The sequence below is a fragment of the Sycon ciliatum genome, chromosome 3 (genome assembly GCF_964019385.1).
Source record: "Sycon ciliatum chromosome 3, ocSycCili1.1, whole genome shotgun sequence".
Classification (NCBI taxonomy): Eukaryota; Metazoa; Porifera; class Calcarea; order Leucosolenida; family Sycettidae; genus Sycon; species Sycon ciliatum.
The window spans coordinates 39279424-39297544 of record NC_088645.1 but is presented as its reverse complement, the minus strand read 5'-3'; the positions used below and the strand labels follow the sequence as shown (position 1 = coordinate 39297544).

The 18121-nt window shown below is 48.4% G+C and overlaps 1 protein-coding gene across 1 annotated transcript; it reads left to right on the top strand.

Annotated features, from left to right (window-relative positions):
* Positions 1-1236: 1236 nt before the first annotated feature.
* Positions 1237-17449, top strand: LOC135812150 (myosin phosphatase Rho-interacting protein-like). Its single transcript, XM_065325470.1, has 14 exons — positions 1237-1718; positions 5256-5318; positions 6163-6228; positions 6945-7109; positions 7870-8091; positions 8887-9540; positions 9867-10016; positions 10755-10904; positions 11523-11681; positions 12079-13056; positions 14479-14669; positions 15075-15217; positions 15910-16223; positions 16481-17449. The coding sequence occupies exons 1-14, from the start codon at positions 1554-1556 to the stop codon at positions 16586-16588; spliced, it is 3528 nt and encodes a 1175-aa protein (XP_065181542.1). The 5' UTR covers positions 1237-1553; the 3' UTR covers positions 16589-17449.
* The last annotated feature ends 672 nt before the right edge of the window (positions 17450-18121 follow it).

Below are 18121 nucleotides of genomic sequence, written 5' to 3'. Positions count from 1 at the left end.
GAGGAATTGAATTCTAAAGTGAGTCGAAGAGTATCACACACACACGCGCACCCACACGTACCCACACACACACACACGCACACACACACACGCACACACACACGCGCGCATCGGCAAACACTCCCTGGGTTTATCCGCATCGGGAAACAATGCATATTGACAGAAATAGAATGTACCTCACGGAATAGTTCAAGCAGAATGTGTTCTGCATTGCAATTATTTCGTACAGAAGCGGTACATTTATGCCGGTGTGCACCATCACTACAAAATACTGCGACAGAGATTCCGACCATCTCCACTGGCACATTAGGCCACCCTTTCTTTTTTCGTTGTTTAACGTCCGCGCCCGCGTACCTTTTTGCCTCCGACCGGAAAAAAAAACAAGAAAGTAGTAGTACCAATAATATGCGAAGTTGTAAATACATGATTGTGTAGTTTCACAGTGTGCCGATCATGACCTTAATTAAACTTATAATCTTGCCTCCCGGGCATGCCTTTGTCTTGTGTTCTTTTTTCTTTTTTTGTTGGCTTTTAAATATCGTACGGTGTGTGTCCTAGTAAAAATCCAGATGTAATGAATTCATGACATGCTAACTCCATGCTATGTACCTGTTTTGTTGGATTCATCAGGCATGTGCTCCAATGTACCATCAAAGAGTGTTGTTCTATGCCTGCAAGTGCCGTTAGACCCAGAAATATTGTATATGCTTTACGGGTCAAAATGTTTGATTGGGGTTTCCAGTTTTTGGAATGGGCTTTTGTTTTTTTTCCGCCCTCCCGCGTACCTTTTCGCGAAAAAAAGGACGTTAAACAATGAATTAACAAAGGGTGGCCTTACCGGTAGTCTTTACTGCACATAATCCTCAACCGTGAACAACGTTACGAGGTAACAACGTTGTTACGCGAAGCCATGGATGCTACATGTAGTATGGAGGCGGGGAGGCAGGCATGCCGTGTGTCAACATGGGCAAAGCGTGACTTGACTATGCACAGCATAGCATGCGCCGTAAAAAGGCAGAGAACAGACTGTCTGGCTTTAGTGCTAGTGTCGAGTCCGGCTAGATCAGTAACAGCTGGCACAGGGACGTATGCAGCTCGAGCTTTGCGGCAGCTAGGGACGAGCTGGTTTCGCCTTTCGTTCCGTATCACTATCAGTATGCATTCGACAGGTCGACATTTTTCCGTGAGTGCTTCAAAGTAGTAGTAGTACTCAGTAGGAATAAGCCGTGTGTCGAAATCCATACTCTCCGATTCGGACGTCATCTGCTGTCCAGTGTCGTTTCCCAGCCGCCGCGGACCAATGAAGCGTGCAAAGACAGCTGCCGATTATTTTGTGCAGCTCCTTGTCTTGGCCCACCGCGCCTTGGGAATCAGCCTACGACATAATTTTGTGAATCTTTAGCAGTTTTCACAGCGTAGAATCAATTCAATCGGTGCTAGACACTTGTACTTGTACCGTGCGCTGGGTGCTCGATCACTAGCAGATCTACGGTCGTATACACCATTATATTTCGAGTTATCCAACTCGGAACCATCCCATAGGCGTAAGCAGGATGAGTGGCGGAGCGTGCAAGGAATTCAAGCCGAATCTCTTCAAGAAGAACACATGTCAGACTTGTTACAAGAGTAAAGATCAGCACGGCGTGGGTGGTGCTGGTGGAGGAGACGGGACGTCTGCTCTGAAGCAACGCAGTACCTCGTCAGTTGGCGAGCGAACGGTAAGCAATGAATAACATCGCAGCATGCATGACGTACTACATATCCCATAATGCTATAAGTGCAATTCATAGGGCTAAATCACACACACACACACGCACGCACGCACGCACGCACACGCACGCACACACGCACACACACACACACACACACACACGCGCACGCACGCACGCACACACACACGCACGCACACGCACACACACACACACACACACACACACACACACGCGCACACACACACACACACACACACACACACACACGCACGCACGCACGCACACACACACACGCACACACACACACACACACACACACACGCACACACACACACACACACACACACACACACATACTACTACTACTACTACTACTACTACTACTACTACTACTACTACTACTATGTACAGCAGGGGCGGATCCAGGGGGGTGCGAAGGGTGCAAATGAACCCGTCAGGATTTTTCCAAAAAAAAACAACAACAAAAAGCCAGGCCCAGGCTCGCTGCGCGGATCCGCGGATGATTTGTGTGCAATCACGTGATCGTTCTGGACACGTGCTCGCGCCAGGGCTGCACATTTGGAATAGAACTTTTTTTTCGCCACACTAGCCATTCTAGCTGTGATGCCGATCACGTCTTGCGAGTGTGAGCGCTAGCTCTACTCCACATCCGCTACGACTTGGCTGTTGATGTCACTGACATCGTCGACATGTTCGCCCTCAAGCACCCACGGAAGATGAGGATGACCAACATTCTCCAGGATGCGGAGTGAGGAACTGAACAGCCGCCCTGACTAGAGTTGACATTGTGTCAAGAGTACATAACCCCCCCCCCCCGGGGGGGGGGGGGGTTATGTACTCTTGATTGTGTATAATTATAGCATGTACAGTAACATAGCATAATCTGTGTCTGACTGAGAATCATACCGGTAGCAGTCGTAAATTACTTGTAAATTTTGACATTCAATGTGTAACTAATCATACTACTCATCTTGGTGCTATGTGTAATTATGATATTATACAGTAACACACATAACATACTATGTCTTTGGTTTACTACTGCAAAAGGCCCGATATCTGAGACTTTCGACCTTCGGGGCTACGCGGTTTTTTTGAGAAAACACTAAAAACAAATTTGTTCGCAAAAAAATCGAATCTGTCGAAGCAAAGTGCAGAGACGACAATGGCGGAAGGAAATGGAAGGCGATTCTTGTGTCAGTTGGTTATTGGGCTCACGGAGCACAGCAGCCGCGATCCCATGGACGGTGATGCATCGTTCTTTGTGGATATCCTGTCAAGCGGCGACAGCGCTTCTAGTTCTGAGAGCGCATGTAAGTCGAATCGATCGCAAGTGACACGCGGTACTTACCTGTCGGGGGCGACGATGATGAGGACTTGGCCTGGATGAGTATGATCAAGGCCAACCACAGTCTGCCTCAGCGATAGCTGCTACAGCTCCAGGCAAGGACAACCAAGTGAATTCCTGAGGGTACGCCGCTTGCAAGGTCGCTGGCCGCCCTTGCTCGGGTGGCAGAACTGTTTCCTGAGTTTCACGCCAGACCTGCTAAAACAGCACGAAATGATGCGAGTTTTCTTTGCGACGATGATCCTAAAATGTTTTGGATGGCAAGCTCGATACTCGAGCCAATAATGGCGAATCAGACCATCACGGAGCACGTGAGGCTGGGCAATCTCGAGTACTAGTAACATTCTGTTACTTTTGAGTTGGTGATGTGAAACGCTTGTCAGGCTGTGTTACTGATGTTTGGAAATGGTCAGTCTCCACAAAGTGTGACAAAGCGAATCTGGACGCATTGGCTCTGTTTGACTCCTTCACAATAAGTATGTGAATGCAGCTGTTACATGTATCATGGTGTTCCGTCAAAATCTATTGCAGACTATCCTGTCAAGCATGTCCATCACCAGGAGAACAGATAAATCACCTCTCCTTCTAATGCTGCTATTGCTGCTGTTGAAACTACACAACCTCAATAAAGTCACGGAATGCTGGAAATGAAGTACCTGAACAGTCAAAACACTTTACTATATTAGTTGGCTATTGATATCACACGGAAACAATTTTTGGTGGCTCCAAACACACTGATCTTTCAAAATTGTAAAAAAAAGAACAATTCATTAACATGACTCCTGACTGTAAAATGGATTTCTACATGGTCAATATTGGTCTGATGGCCGTGAAACGAAGTGACAATACTCAACAAAGGCTAGACATCAATTTGCAACAAAAAAATCAATTTCACCAAAACAGCCCCGAAGGTCGATTTTCTCAGATATTGGGCCACACATAATATTATTATGTAAGTTTCATCCTCGCACCCCTCAGCTTTGGGGTCTGGATCCGCCCCTGTACAGCTACCCTATCGGGCCACGCCGCTCCCAGAAGCGGGAGACAACGACAAGAAGAGAGAAGAGAAGAGAGAGAAATCGCAAAGTCAACAATATTAACCCTTTACTGTCCGATTAAAATGTATACAAGCCCACGCAACCACAAAATCTGAAACTAAAATTAGACGTAACTTTGGTTTGAATTTGACGATTTCCACGATCTTGGGCATCCTGGAAAGGTCTTGACGAGACGAACGCAATGAGCCCACACTCGGCGCCACAGGATGCACTGGTCCAGCGCTGCAAGCCAGGGAACGCGCAAAAGCGCTGAGCTCACGCTCGAGATCGATCTCAATCCACCATGTCACCCCTGTTGCTCGTATCGAGCTCAAATATTTTCGTAGAGACTCCCGGGAACCTACTTTTGAATTTGAATCGGTGTAGCCTTGCCAACAGGTGACGTAAACAGGGAAAATCCCAGCCGTCGACATGCGCGTCGCGCTCTGAACGCACATTTCCCGGGACCAGAATTACGAGTGCGATAACTCAGCAACCGCTCTTCGTATCGCTTTGCGAATTGTTCGAGGCGACAGCTGAGGCTTTTCTCTTCGACCTACATATTTCGATCTCTCCAAAAGACCTAGATTTGAGCAAGTTACGATAATTTCAAAATGCCTACCCCATCGATCCCATTGGATCGATGCTTGTATGTACGGACAGTAAAGGGCTAACACACACACACACACACACACACACACACACACACACACACACACGCACACACACACACACACACCACAGTATGTGCATGTGCAGTGCTGCTCAATGAAATCGGAATGCATGAGTCAAGTTGCGCCCTGCACTGGGGTCTGCACCACGCCAGTCGTGCAATCAACTCACATGATCTGATTTAATTGAGCAGCACTATATACTCCCGCATCTACTTGTATATGGTCAGTACAGCACTCGCTTTTGATAGCTCCCATGGCTCAATCCACTTATGGCCACTGACAGGACCCCGAAAGCGGTTTTTGATTGGTCCAGTAGCTTCAGTGCCTGTAGCCTCATCAGCAGTAAACACACGCTGGTGGCCAAAGAGTTAGTCCGATCATGGCCCGACCAACCGGACCGGTTCCACCTGGCCTGCAGTATGGTGGCAATGTTTGTGTGTCGCAATTTCTCTCGTGTGTGTTGTAGGTTGTCAAGGACGGATACCTAACTAAAGCCCCGCCAGACCTCAACGCAAAGTTCGGGTCCAAGGTGAGACCACCGCAAGGCATGTCAAATCCCACGTACACTGAAACCTGTCTAAGACGACCACTCAAGGGATGTTCAAGACGTGGTCTCTGTTACCAGGTGGTCTCATTATCCAGGGTCATGTGACTGGAAATAGCAGGCCATGATCCTGGTTTCAGTGGTCTTCTAGGACAGGTGGTTGCCTTATCCGAGTGGTTGCCTTGACAGGTTTACTGTATAGTAACAGTTTAGTGATGTGGTGCTCATTGTCAGTAGAATAGAACCGGTGTAGGGTATGTAATGCATATTGCATTGCACATTGTGACTGTGCAATAAGACTCTGTACTCACTATTCGTATTTCCCGCTCCTTCACCATAGCAATGCGATTCCATCGAGTACAGAAGAGCGCATGCTCCAGTGGTTCTCTGTTCTCTATCCTTTTCACTCTTGTCTGCTCTCTTGTCTAAATACTTCTTCCATTTTCAATACTATAAACCCCCTGTGTTCTGCAAGTGTGAGGGGATTGCGTTTAGCCGGGAGCTAACACTGGTGGCAGCGGTGGGATTCGAACCCACGCCTTCGGGGAGACTGGATTATTACATGTTAGAATATCGTGCCTTACTTGAGACCCCTTTGAGTTAGGCTAAGGCCTGTGGAGAGTCCATGAACACAAATTACAAATACTTCTGATGCACGAATACGTGGTATGTCAGACTTGAGCAGCCATAAGACCGGACGAGGATGCCCGGAATTGATTTACCGCAAACACCGTTGCACCACTATCTTGGTGTCCAGTCATAAATGAAGTATTGCTTGTTCCATGCATCTTGCTCTCTGTGTGTTCTGCTCCCTGTTTTGAATGTGTAGCAATGGAAGAAGCGATGGTTTGTGCTGACGTCTGATGCTACACTCTCCTACTACGAGAGCGAAAAGGTGAGAGTAGGCACCGCTGCTTGAGAGGACGGCCAGACAAATGTACGTCTTTCAGTGATTGAATAATTTTGGCTCCAAGAGCATGGCATAGCTATTGGCGAAGGAGACAGCAATCTGATGGTGGCATTGGACAGCGTTAAATCAAGAGCCCAACAAAGTAGGCTCCCACATTATACAGACACACACCTGCACGCACAAACACACATACACACACACACACACTCACTCACACGCACAAACACACACACACGCTCACATGCACATTCACACACACACACACACACACACACATACACACACACACACACAGATCCACACATGCACGGAACCTCACGCACTCTCAAGCACGCGCACAAACACACAAGCACATGGAATGTACTCCTCTTGGGGACTAGGAATATATTGCATGAGGTATCAGAATAGAGAGGTATCAACACGTGGACTTGTATAACCACAGAACAAGTGGCTTATGTCCATAAAGTCCATATACATCTCTTTAGACAAATAGAGATTGGAAGCTGTGTCGCAACTCTAAGTTTCTCGTGTTACTACGATCATCAGTCAGCAAAATACACCTCTTTATAACTTTTTCATGGCTGAATAAGGAGAAATGAGAGCGCGTGTATCCGACAGTGTGATAAGTTTGGTTCTACCGGATAGATCCACTGACACATGCATAGTTCTCACCCGTTTTTTCTGCCTCTTGCTGCTTCCAGACATATCCCAAGAAAGCACTGGGTGACATAAACCTTCACGACTGCTCGTCGATCCGGGATGGCGATGGCGAGGCAAAGCAGTTCAACTGCATTGCGCTGGCCACGGCATCACGCACCTACTACATCAAGGCGGAGAGCAAGGAGGAGATCGACGGCTGGATGGAGGTACTGTCTCGTGTCTCAGGAAACCTTTCCCTGTGATATTCCGTATTATCGTGAATGCGTGTGCATGACGCAGGGGGGGGGGGGGGGGAGTAGGAGGGTAGGAGAGAGGTAGGAAGAGGATGAGGAATACAAGACATAGGATGGGTCCACTTCCAATCAGCTTTTCAGACTTTCCAATATTGCGGCATAAATACATGTCACAACAGTATCTAGCAGTTGCACGTCCAAGTTTCCTGCTGAATGTTTACTTAATAAGATGACCGGTGATTTTGCATGATGATTGCCTGGCATGATACGTTTAGTTCTAATCTGCCACTTTGATTTCGATATTAGCGAGCTCTTGCCCCAGGCATTTAGCAAATTATGATCTAGTGAAGACTGTTTTTTGATGTTTGGCCATGTTAACCAGAGCCTGGTGGTAGCCGTATATGAGGTGCAGGCGCCTAGTCCGTGTACTGTCAGTGTAGTCCGATCACAACATCAGCAAATAGCCTTCATAGCGACTACATAGTGAAAATAGGCAAAGTGCTGACTACTAGTCGACAAATTTTCGGCCCAGCCAAATTTCGGCCTCCCAAGACTAGAACGCATTTCGGCAGCATTAACATTTCGGGCTGTGCTGCTGTCACACTGCGGCAACAAATTTTCGGCTTAATAGGCCCAGGTTGCCAGTGGTACATGGTTACCAACTTACCACACCAGAGATATGAGAGCTACGTCCCTGAGCAATATCTGGTCTCGTTTGCTGTGTGTCACTCAGGCATTGAACACGCAGCTATCGACAGAGACTGCATCGGAAGTCACCAGACCTCCCCCGGTAGCTGCAAGGAAGGGCTCCACGTCTTCCAATTCCTCCACAGGAAGCAGCATCGAGGAGCAAAAGAAATCGCTATCGTCGACCGCTGGAAGCATCGAAGACACACCGCGTGCACGTGGAAGCAGTCAGATTGCTAAGCTTCGAGCAAGGAGCATGGCTTCCGAAGTAAGACTCGGTCATATTGGGGAAGGGACTGTCAAGGTCTGTGTGCATGTGCTTGTTCTTGATAGTAACATAGTTTGCATGTGTGCTTGTGAAAGTCGGTTTGTGAGTTTCTCTTTGCTTGTGCGTGTGTGTATGTATGTGTGTGTGTTTGTGTGTGTGTGTGTGTGTGTGTGTGTGAAAAAAAGAAGAAGAAAATGGAAAATGAAAAATAGGGATTCACTGGCCAGAAAAAGTCACTTCAAACAGCTGTGTGGTGGATACCAGGCTAAAAATAGTGGCGGTCAATTCATCAGCCTTGCAAGCTGTTGAATGGTGTAATCCCAGCACAAGTTGCTATGTCTAACATAGCTGTTCGCTATCATCGCTCTCGCGATGGGCATGTCTGAGGTCTGAGGTGTGTGTGTTTATGTGTGTGTACCCCAGCAAGTGTAGGGTGTGCATAGGTAACTGTCTTGGCCGTTTTATGTCGATGTACTCCATGTGGTGTAGACCAGGTGTGCATTGGGAGGTCGATTCACATGGCTTCGCCAGTTGTGTGGATTAGACAGTTATCTGGCGCAACTCTTGATCTGTCTCATTCAGATCTTGTTCGCTACGTTTCCATAATAGAAAATCTGTGGGTGCACATACGGTACATTTGCATATGTGATTGCTTCTCTTGCGACGGGCGTATACGTGGTACACGGTGTGTGTGTGTTTGTCTGTGTCTGTGTGCGTGCCTGCTCGGTGGCTAACATGGTTTTGTTTTGTCGTGTTTGTGCATGCACGTGCACCTCTTTCCGTCCACGCGCTCAGCCGTCCCGCCGTGAAACCCTGTCCACGAGTCGGAGAAGACAGGGCACTGGTGCATCGTCACCATCCACAGTGGCACATGGCGTGCCCGTCGTCACGGATACGGACTCCATGACGTCACCGACAAGCGATGACTGGGACACACTAGAGGACGTGGCGGATCCGAGTCAAAGTAAACAATCAGTTGCTGCATCAGAATCTGATCGGCCGGGTGAAGTGCCTGCAGAACGCAGTCCTTCGCCTACCACGCAGCAAAATAGCACAGGTGAAGATAACACGTCGTCGACTCCTCTTGCTGCGAATGCACCCATGTCTGACAACACTAGGACACAGGAGATGGCACAGGCTCATGTTGCCACACCCGTGAACAGCCAGTCCCAGCCATCGTCGTCCCGCGACGCGACGTCACAGGAAGCAACCATCGATGCGGCTCTCGTCTCAAAGTTGGAGCAGGAGCTCGGTGAACATCGCCATTGCCGGCAGACCCTCGAGATGCAGGTTTCTCATCTTCAAACCGACCTGACCAGCGCCAAAGCAGCCGCTCAGAAAGCCCAGCAGCAGTGCAGGCAGCAACAGGAAGAGCACTTTGAGCAACTCGACGAGGAGAAGCACAGGTGCTCTGAGCTTCAACGGAAGAGCGTTGGTCTGGAGGATAAGGTATGTACGACCATTCTAGGTCATGGTTCAGTGGAAATGACTGTAGTGATATTGGTGCATGCTGGATGCATGTATGTCCGACTCTGCATGGTGTGCACGCCAGACATGCAAGCCTTGAGCAAGCACTTCCACCATGATTGTCGATATAGAGACAAGACCCAGCTGCAGATTGCAGCACACCTTTCAGGAAGATCAAGTATCTCCCCCCCCCCCCCCCCTGTCTCTCTACTCGCTCCCTTGTTTGTTACGCCGGGATAACCGAGGTGTGGGCATATTTCCTGTTGATCGGTCTTGGGTGTTTGCGTGGCCTGGGCCTGTGCCTGCAGATCTCAGAGCTTACTGCCCAAGTCTCAACCTTGACCACTTCCCGTGACGAGCTCAAGACCACACTTGAGAGCAGCAATGAAACAAACCAGCAGGAGATCGCCCTGCTGCAAGAGCAGCTGAAATCCCAGTCGGACACTGCTCAGACCAAAGTAAGGTTGTTTGAACATTTAACGGTGCACTTTGGGCCAACCATGTATACAGTCGAACAAGTGTGAATTAGGGACTTTCCCTCCGGTCTGTCCCTTCTTTTGTTCAGGGTGCTCCGTGTTTTTTGTGTGTAATGCTGTGCCTCTTCGTACCGTGCATCTTCAGGCAATCTATTTTGACTCTCTGTCTTGCCATGGTGCGCAGGGCGCCAATCTTTAGCGGTAGGTTCAAACACATTTTGATGTCAGAAGTATGTCGTGGGGCTCCCGATGACCAGGGTACCAAGGCAGCTGATCTGCTATTGTGTAAAATGACTAGTTTGCCGCAGAGTGCATGTATCTGCCAGGACCGCGAAAGTGGAGCGAATTACACAGAGCAACAAACTACGACACATTCGCCTTGCCCTTTGCTGTTCTGTTTAGATCCCATGTTTCTACTCTGGAAGGGTTGAGACAAGCACCCTGGGCGGGGGGGGGGGGGTGCAGAGCGGTGATGACGTGTTAGCACCCTAACCCGGTACATGCCGAGGCCGGGGGACATTGTTGCAGTGTGTGCCACTTGCAGCAACGCTGCCAATGCTATTACTCGCCCATGGATTTTCTCCGGAAGACGTAAACATTTATACTGGATTCCAACTGCTCCAATCTCATATTAGTGATACGACCGATTCCTGTGTTGTAATTGCTTTGATTATGCTTTCCTTGCCTCTTGATCTTGAAACTGTGTCCTGTCAATGTTAGGTGACAGAGCTCACAAGCGCGGTGGATGACCTTAAGCATGAGAAGTCCGAGTTAGTATCAAGGCTAGCTACTGTTACAGAGCAAGGAGAGACTGCGGTCGGAGAGTTGACTGAAAAGCACCGGGCAGAAACTACATCATTGCAGGCAAAGGTGAGAGCAGTGCAAATTGTCCCCAAGTAGTGTCAGGGTAGTGCATAATCTACAGTGTTGCTTGATGACACCTGATGCCGTTAATCAAGTTTGTGCCCTACACCAGTTCACCGTCCCAGTGTTTGCAGGTCTAGGGCTGCACAGCGCCCTGTATGGCATTTACTTGCTTGATAAGATTTAATTCAGCGGCACTGTCGTGCGGAAACCCGGTCCGGAATGCTCATCAAGTAATATTTCTTTGATCTTTTCTCCAAAACATGGGCCGTGATAAAAATCATCTTCCAGCCAGGTTTCACAATACATGATTATGATAATTATTAAATTTTGTATGGTGCAACACATGGTTCCACTGCTGTTCCTCGACTCGCTATGCCGCGTGCCTCTCCAAGCTGCTCGATCCTGGGCAATCATGGAGAGTTTGTCAAGATGGTACACAAACATGTAGTTTTAGTAGTGTATCAGGGCCCAGATTTGGCGGATGTTCTATAGCATATTCTGATGAATTCAGGCTTGAAGAAGCCTAAACATCATGGTTTTACGGATGTTCCAAAAAAATCAGTCGTAAATTGCACTGTCATCCTGAGCTCCTGTGTACATAATATCCTGTCAATTCCTCAGGTCAATGAACTCTCTGCAGAGGTTGACAGGCTTGGCAAAGAGAATACTGAAGCAACCGGTCGGTTAGAAAACCTGTCAACGAATGCAAGTGATGCGGGCATCAAGATGGAGGAGATGAGGGTCAAGTACGCAAAGAGCGAAGAAGAGCTCAAGAATAGGGTAAGAGCGGTACCACCAATCCTCGGAAAGATGTGTGGGGATGTCTGCAGGGAGGATGCACGATAAATCATGTAATCCCAGTATTCAGAATACTAGACTGCGAGTCAACTTGCATGCCTGTCAACATGGCTGTGCCCTTGTTCAACTCTTGTTTGCAATACAAGCAGTCCAGGTATCGTGTTTCCTGAAGACCCGGTTGCATCTAAATGAGTAGCAGAATTCCGTATACTCACAGTATCAAATTCATGATACATACTACATGAACTGCGTATCATTGAACGCAATTTAAGAGGTACGATTTTCTTTAGGCGCTGAACACTCCTCTATGCATCATACTTGGTAAATGCCAGTCCCAATGTTTCCAGCGTTCTATGCCTTTCTTCTGTACATTCTGTAGATCACCCATCTTGAAGAAACGAATGCTGTGGCAACGTCAGAGCTGGAGCAGCGCAGGGAACGCGACCAGGCCGAAAGCCAGCGCCTGGAGGCCTTGCATCAGAAACTGCACGCCGATGTCTCAGCCCGGGACGGCCAGATTGAGGAGCTCACCAACGAGCTGGCATCATTGCAGGCCACGCACACCGAGAGCGAGCGAGAGCTGACCGAGACACGAGAGCAGCTCGCCAAAGAACACCAGTCCAATCGGCAGATGCTAGACAGTCTGGCTGAGGAAGGAGAGAACGACTCGCAAGCTGCCCGCGCCGAACTGGAGCGTGAGAAGGAGCGAATGAAGAAGGAGAACCGCCGGTCAGTTTCTGAGTACACTATGCAAATCGGCGAGCTTCAGGACCAGGTGAATGATATGGAACAGCTGCAGAACGCACACGATAGCATTGCAGATCAGCTGAAGGAACTGCACGCAAAGCTGGAAGCCTCAGAACGGACCGGCACCCAGCTGCAGGCTCAGCTGGAAGAGAGTACGACTACGCTCGAGAGCCAGCTTGCCGAAGCACGGAAAGAACTGACGGACACCAAGAACTGTCTTGAACTAGCTCGTACTACTGAAGCAGCCAGTGCATCGGGTCTGCAGAACGAGCTCCACACGCGGTCTGCTCAGCTGGCTGATCTCCAAGCAGCTCTGCAAGAAGCTGAGATGGCGAGAGACCAGCATGCTGTGGCAATCAGGGAAGGAGAAGCGACACTCCGAGCGTGCACTGAGCAGCACAATGAAGAGCTGAGCGCGCTCCAGAGTAAACTAGACGGAGCTTTGGTCAAAGTAAGCACCCTAGAGAATGACACCAGCAGAAATTCCATGTCAGCTGCTGAGACGGACGGAGAAATGAACGACTTGCAAGGCAAGGTGTCCACACTGGAAGCCAGGTTGGATACAGAACACACAGCGCATGCAACACGGGTCGGGGAGCTCGTCGAGGAGGTGAGTGTTGGGCTTGCACGTCGGTTCGTGTTGCACCATTACGGGAAATTGTTGACTGTCACTTGGAGGTGTGTTGTACCGGAGCTTTACGTTAGGTGTATGTACTTGCTCTGATGCCTGGCCTTCGCATGAGTACTTGGTCCGACTTATTAAAATGTGCGCTTCGCTTCGAACGTCAACCAAACAAATTCAAATAATCTCAGGACGGAATAAACTTTCCAGCTACCTAACACCGTCCTTCAGCTGTCGATTTGTGATGTTGAAGAAGAAATGCTCCAACTCCAAAGGAGGCAGCGCCTCAGGATCCTAGTCGACTCGAGCATTTTGCGTCCAAACTTTGTCGTCAGAGGACCCCTGTTGCTTCTCGCGCAACACAGAGAAGGCCTGGTGCTGAAACCAACACCCCAAGTGTAACCATAGCGATGGGGAATTGTCACGAAGTACCAGAAACTCCTGGGCGATCGTTCTCGAGTGCCTCCTGGCGGATTGAAATCGCTGCAATCGCTTTTTGCTTGGCAGAATTTCAGCAAACGCGTCATCCAGAAACTTTGTGCAGAAAGCACCAGCATCGCTCCGTCCAGTTTGCTGATCTCTCTCGCAGTCGTTCACGATGTGGCGGGCGACGAAACAAGATCACAGAAGAGATCGCTGAGAAGTTGATCGAAATGAATATCTGCCCTTGAGGTCGACTTTCAGGCGAAAACCTGGCTCAAAAACTGAAGCTCAGAAAGGGTGAAGTATTCTGCGGATACAATGCGTGCGTGAATGGTGCGGAGTCCTCGGAACCGCGATCACGATGCGTCTTCGCTACATCAAGCTTACTAGTAGTAGTATGCTAAAGCTCCGTCACAAGATCGCCAGTCTCCGGGGCCAGTGGATTCGTGAAACAGGCAGGGAAAAGCACGCATGGTCTGACTGCATAACATGTCGACACAGATCAGACTCAGTATGCGCGCGGCACACAGTGATGAGAAGTGATTTTTTATGCGTGGTTGGTGTAGTTGTTCGCCTCATTCGAAGGTGTCGTGGGAGCGTCAGGCGAAAACACATACAGCCACCATTCTGGCAGTCGTACTGCACGAGGAGGAGGCGAAGCCGATCGTCTAAATCGTGCCTATGGCGTGAAAAAATCAAGGAAGCGCAGCGTAGCTTGGAGGAGATGAAAATAATGGCAACGTTTTGCAGGTTGAAGCACTTGCCGATGCGCACTGAGACACCATCAGCGATGAAAACTAGAAGGTCAGTCCAAGAAACGACCCACTAGTTATCTATCTATCGTCTCTTGGTTGATTTTTTAGTACAGGTGCTCCTTTGTACATATGCTTGAGTTTTGAAGTGAAGCGCACATTATAATAAGTCGGACGAAGTAAATGTTCTCGTCTTGCCTTAATTGACCTCCATGTGCGCTGATTGCATACACAGGTGAAGGAGCTGAGAGCTGCTGCAGCCGCTGCCGAGGCGACCAGATCTAGTCTAGAGCAAGAGAAGTACGATCAACAAGACGAGCTGCAGAAGCGGAGTCAGGAGTTGGAGCGACTACGAGCAGAGCTGCAGTCGGCATCAAGGAGCAGCAGTGCTGCGGATGAAGTGCGACAAGAAGAAACCAGTGCACAGTAAGTTCAAGGTTGGGTAGCACCAAGTTTGTAATGTTTTGAATTGTTTTCTGTCCATGTTTATGCGACGCCATTTTCCCATGTGGAGATCAGGGGCCCGAGGAAGAGAGAGAGAGAGAGAGAGAGAGAGAGAGAGAGAGAGAGAGAGAGAGAGAGAGAGAGAGATAGAGAAATAGAGAGAGAGGGAGAGAGGGAGAGAGAGATTGAAAGAGATATAGAAATAGAGATAGAGAGAGAGAGATAGAGAGATGCATGCGTTGGCAATCTTAAAAATTAAACAAGAACACGGTAGACGATATATATTATGTTGATATTAAACTTCTGTGTATAACAATGCTCTGTGTGTAAATTTCCTGAAAGTTTTTTTTCTTCCTTGATTAATTTTTAATTTTGTACTTCCTATAGAACATCACCAATGTCCATATTCAGCAAGGGAAAGTCCACGGTCGCAGTGGACAAACCGTCAGAGTATCCAAGTCAGAGCAGCGCGTTCACGTTTGCCAGCAAGTCCAATGTGGCTGCGGCGAAGGGCACAAGCTTAGCAACAGGTGAGCAATTCTGCTGTTAATCACACCAATCAAGATTGCATGAAACCCCGAGTGTGCAGCTCTGATGGGTTACTGTCACGGCGAAATTCCGCGATTACATCATTTTAGTGGTGTGGTGCATACAAGCAGGATTCGAGCAGGTCTCCATCTCTCTCTCTCTCTCTCTATCTATCTATCTATCTATCTATCTCTCTCTCTCTCTCTCTCTCTCTCTCTCTCTCTCTCTCTCTCTCTCTCTCTCTCTCTCTCTCTCTCTCTCTCTCTCTCTCTGCGCAACTGCAGCTTAGTTGTACACACCATGCCACTTCCCGCCTCAGATCTACACCAAGTATGATGTAATCGTGGAATTTCGCCGTATCGGACACCCATGCAGAAAAGTCAAAAGCTGCACACTCTGGTTTTCATGTACTCTTGCATCATGGCATGGCAACTCTCTATGCCCCATTCCCTCTACGATTAGTTGCTATCTTCACACACAAGGTCCAGTGCCAGAAAAATCGCTGATGATTGTGTAACAGGTGTATTTATGATTTTCAGGTCACGGCACAAACAAGCATCAGCTGTCCTGCTCCATGTCATGCAGTATACAGATTGCGCTGCCTGACTGCTGGCGGGGAAACCCCTGCTGACATCACAGCGTTGCTATAAACCCAGTTCTGTACATTCCTGCTTTGCTCCTGTTCTTGATGAAGATATGAATGCTGCTGAGCTGCGTACACAGCACCAACTCGATGACCTGGAGAAGCGAAACTATCGCCTGGCACGCAATGCCGAGAGGCACCAACAAGAGGAAGCATCGGCAGGCGTCGTGACAACGGTCCCGCAGCCCAACGCCACCGCGGCAGTGCGTCGCCAGCTCTCGCAGCCGAGCAACGGCAGAGCACGGGCGGTGACGTCCAAGACGACGACGACGTCCGCTTCTGTGACTCCCACCGCATCTCCAGTGTCACCTGGACCAGCCTTTACGGCAAAGAGCAGGTCACTCACTGTCCATTCGCAAGCTAAGGTAAGCATGGTATCAGAGAGCAATGTGTGCATTATCGCAAAGAGAAAATATTCGGTTTTCATTACTTTGAGGAAAAGTTGCAAAGAATTGTTGGGATTTAGGATTTGGGAAACATGTGGACTGGACAAACCGTGAATCATTCCGTGAGCTGAAGAGAAGTCGCTCATTTGTTTCTCCATGGTAAAGATTCTTGATGTATGCAAGTTTATAGTGCTGGTAACTAATGCATTTGGGAATCCCCTTCTCCCTGTGCACAGGCGACCACAGCAGCGGCGGCGGCGACGCCGCCTCCCAAGCCTCAGAAGCCCACTTTGAACAGGAGCAAGCAGCCGCCGCAGCGCATCACTAGCCAGCCCGTACGGTAGCGATAGCTAACCGTGGACTGGTCGGCTGGCCAGCCATGCCACGCATTTGGACATTGGACTCTGAGGCTGTGCTCAGTGCCCTGAGCAACGGACACTGGGCGTGTTGAGATCGATGTGGTGGAGAGTCTGGAGACCTTCCGCTGCCTGTGGAGCTTTCTGTTACGTCTTCAGAGTATTGAACCTACACATAGGCGAGGAGATTTTCCTATCTCTATTCTGTGCAGTAATTATTCATATTTACGGATGTAGTATTTGAGTTGTGAAGGCTTCCACCCCCCCCCCCACCCTCCCGCGCACTTGTTAGCTCTGACATGAAGCTCCAGGGCGTATCCAAGCAGATTCCGAAGCTAGAATTCTAGAGAGATGTTGTGTAATTAATTAGGTTTTGAGTATGTTGCTGATGTTGGTCATGGGATGACTGCTCTAAACACGTAACACATTATCCAGAAGGGTTATCCATCTGATGACACTATTGTTACATATCTATGTGTTCGAAGTGTGGTTTTCCCTGCGCTGCGCTGACGAGTCCTAAACGGACGAAACCGTTCTCTCCGCAGATTGATTATCTAGATAATACATAATATATTTGCGCTTGGTCCCTATGCGGAGGCTGGACTGACTATTTTAGCGTTTCGCTTCCCACACACCCTTACATTTTCGCCGCTTCGAAATCATCTCTAAGCTACCCCAAAAGATTAGTCAAAATACCTTTTTGTTTTCTTCTTGCTTGGCACACAGCTGCCACCATTAGTTTACTTCAACTGATGTCGATACTTGCTTAGCTTCAAGGCTGCTGAGCACTTTGCAGTGGAATATCAAAGATAAAGCTATTATAAATTTTGAGGATTTATAGTCATTTCACTCTCTACCCATGTGTGTAATTCTAATGTCCCCATGGTAAAGGATGCCTGTGGGATATTGGTGGTGCAAGGCCGGTAAGGGTTTGGATTTCGCTCGCCACAGCAATACCAGTACGTAGATCGTCTTGCTGTGCTGACGTGTTGTTTTTCCAGAGTTGTGATTGTTGTTGTTGTTCAACAGTTGTCGTTGTTGATTTTTGTTCAACCGGTGTCGTTGTTGTTGTTGTTGTTGTTGTTGTTGTTGTTGTTGCTGCAGCTGCTGTTGTTGTCCAACTGTTTTTTAATTCCTTATTCTCACGATGGCACCATCGCCAATAAGTGTGAACAATGTAAAAGTTATCACGTGGTTGATCAACAGTTACCATGGTTACGTGGTTGATCAACAGTTGGGGGTCTTCATGTTCAACAGGTGTCGTGTTCGTTGTTTTAGAGTTTCCAGTTGTCGTTGTTGTGTTTTGTTCGACAGTTGTCTTTGTTGTTGTTCAACAGTTGTCGTTCTTTCTTTTTGTTCAACTGTTGCCGTTTTTGCTTTGTATGCAATAGTTGTCGTTGTTGCTGTTTGTTCAACAGTTGTCGTTCTTGCTTTTTGTTCAGCAGTTGTCGTTCTTGCATTTGGTTCAGCAGTTGTCGTTGTTGCTTTTTGTTCAACAGTTGTCGTTGTTGCTTTTGTTCA

Excerpts from the sequence above, each read along its gene's own strand:
- LOC135812150 (XM_065325470.1), top strand. The coding sequence starts at position 1,554 with ATGAGTGGCGGAGCGTGCAAGGAATTCAAGCCGAATCTCTTCAAGAAG. Across the intron at positions 11,682-12,078 it reads AAGAAGAGCTCAAGAATAGG|ATCACCCATCTTGAAGAAAC; the intron begins GTAAGAGCGGTA and ends TACATTCTGTAG. Across the intron at positions 16,224-16,480 it reads CTGTCCATTCGCAAGCTAAG|GCGACCACAGCAGCGGCGGC; the intron begins GTAAGCATGGTA and ends CCCTGTGCACAG.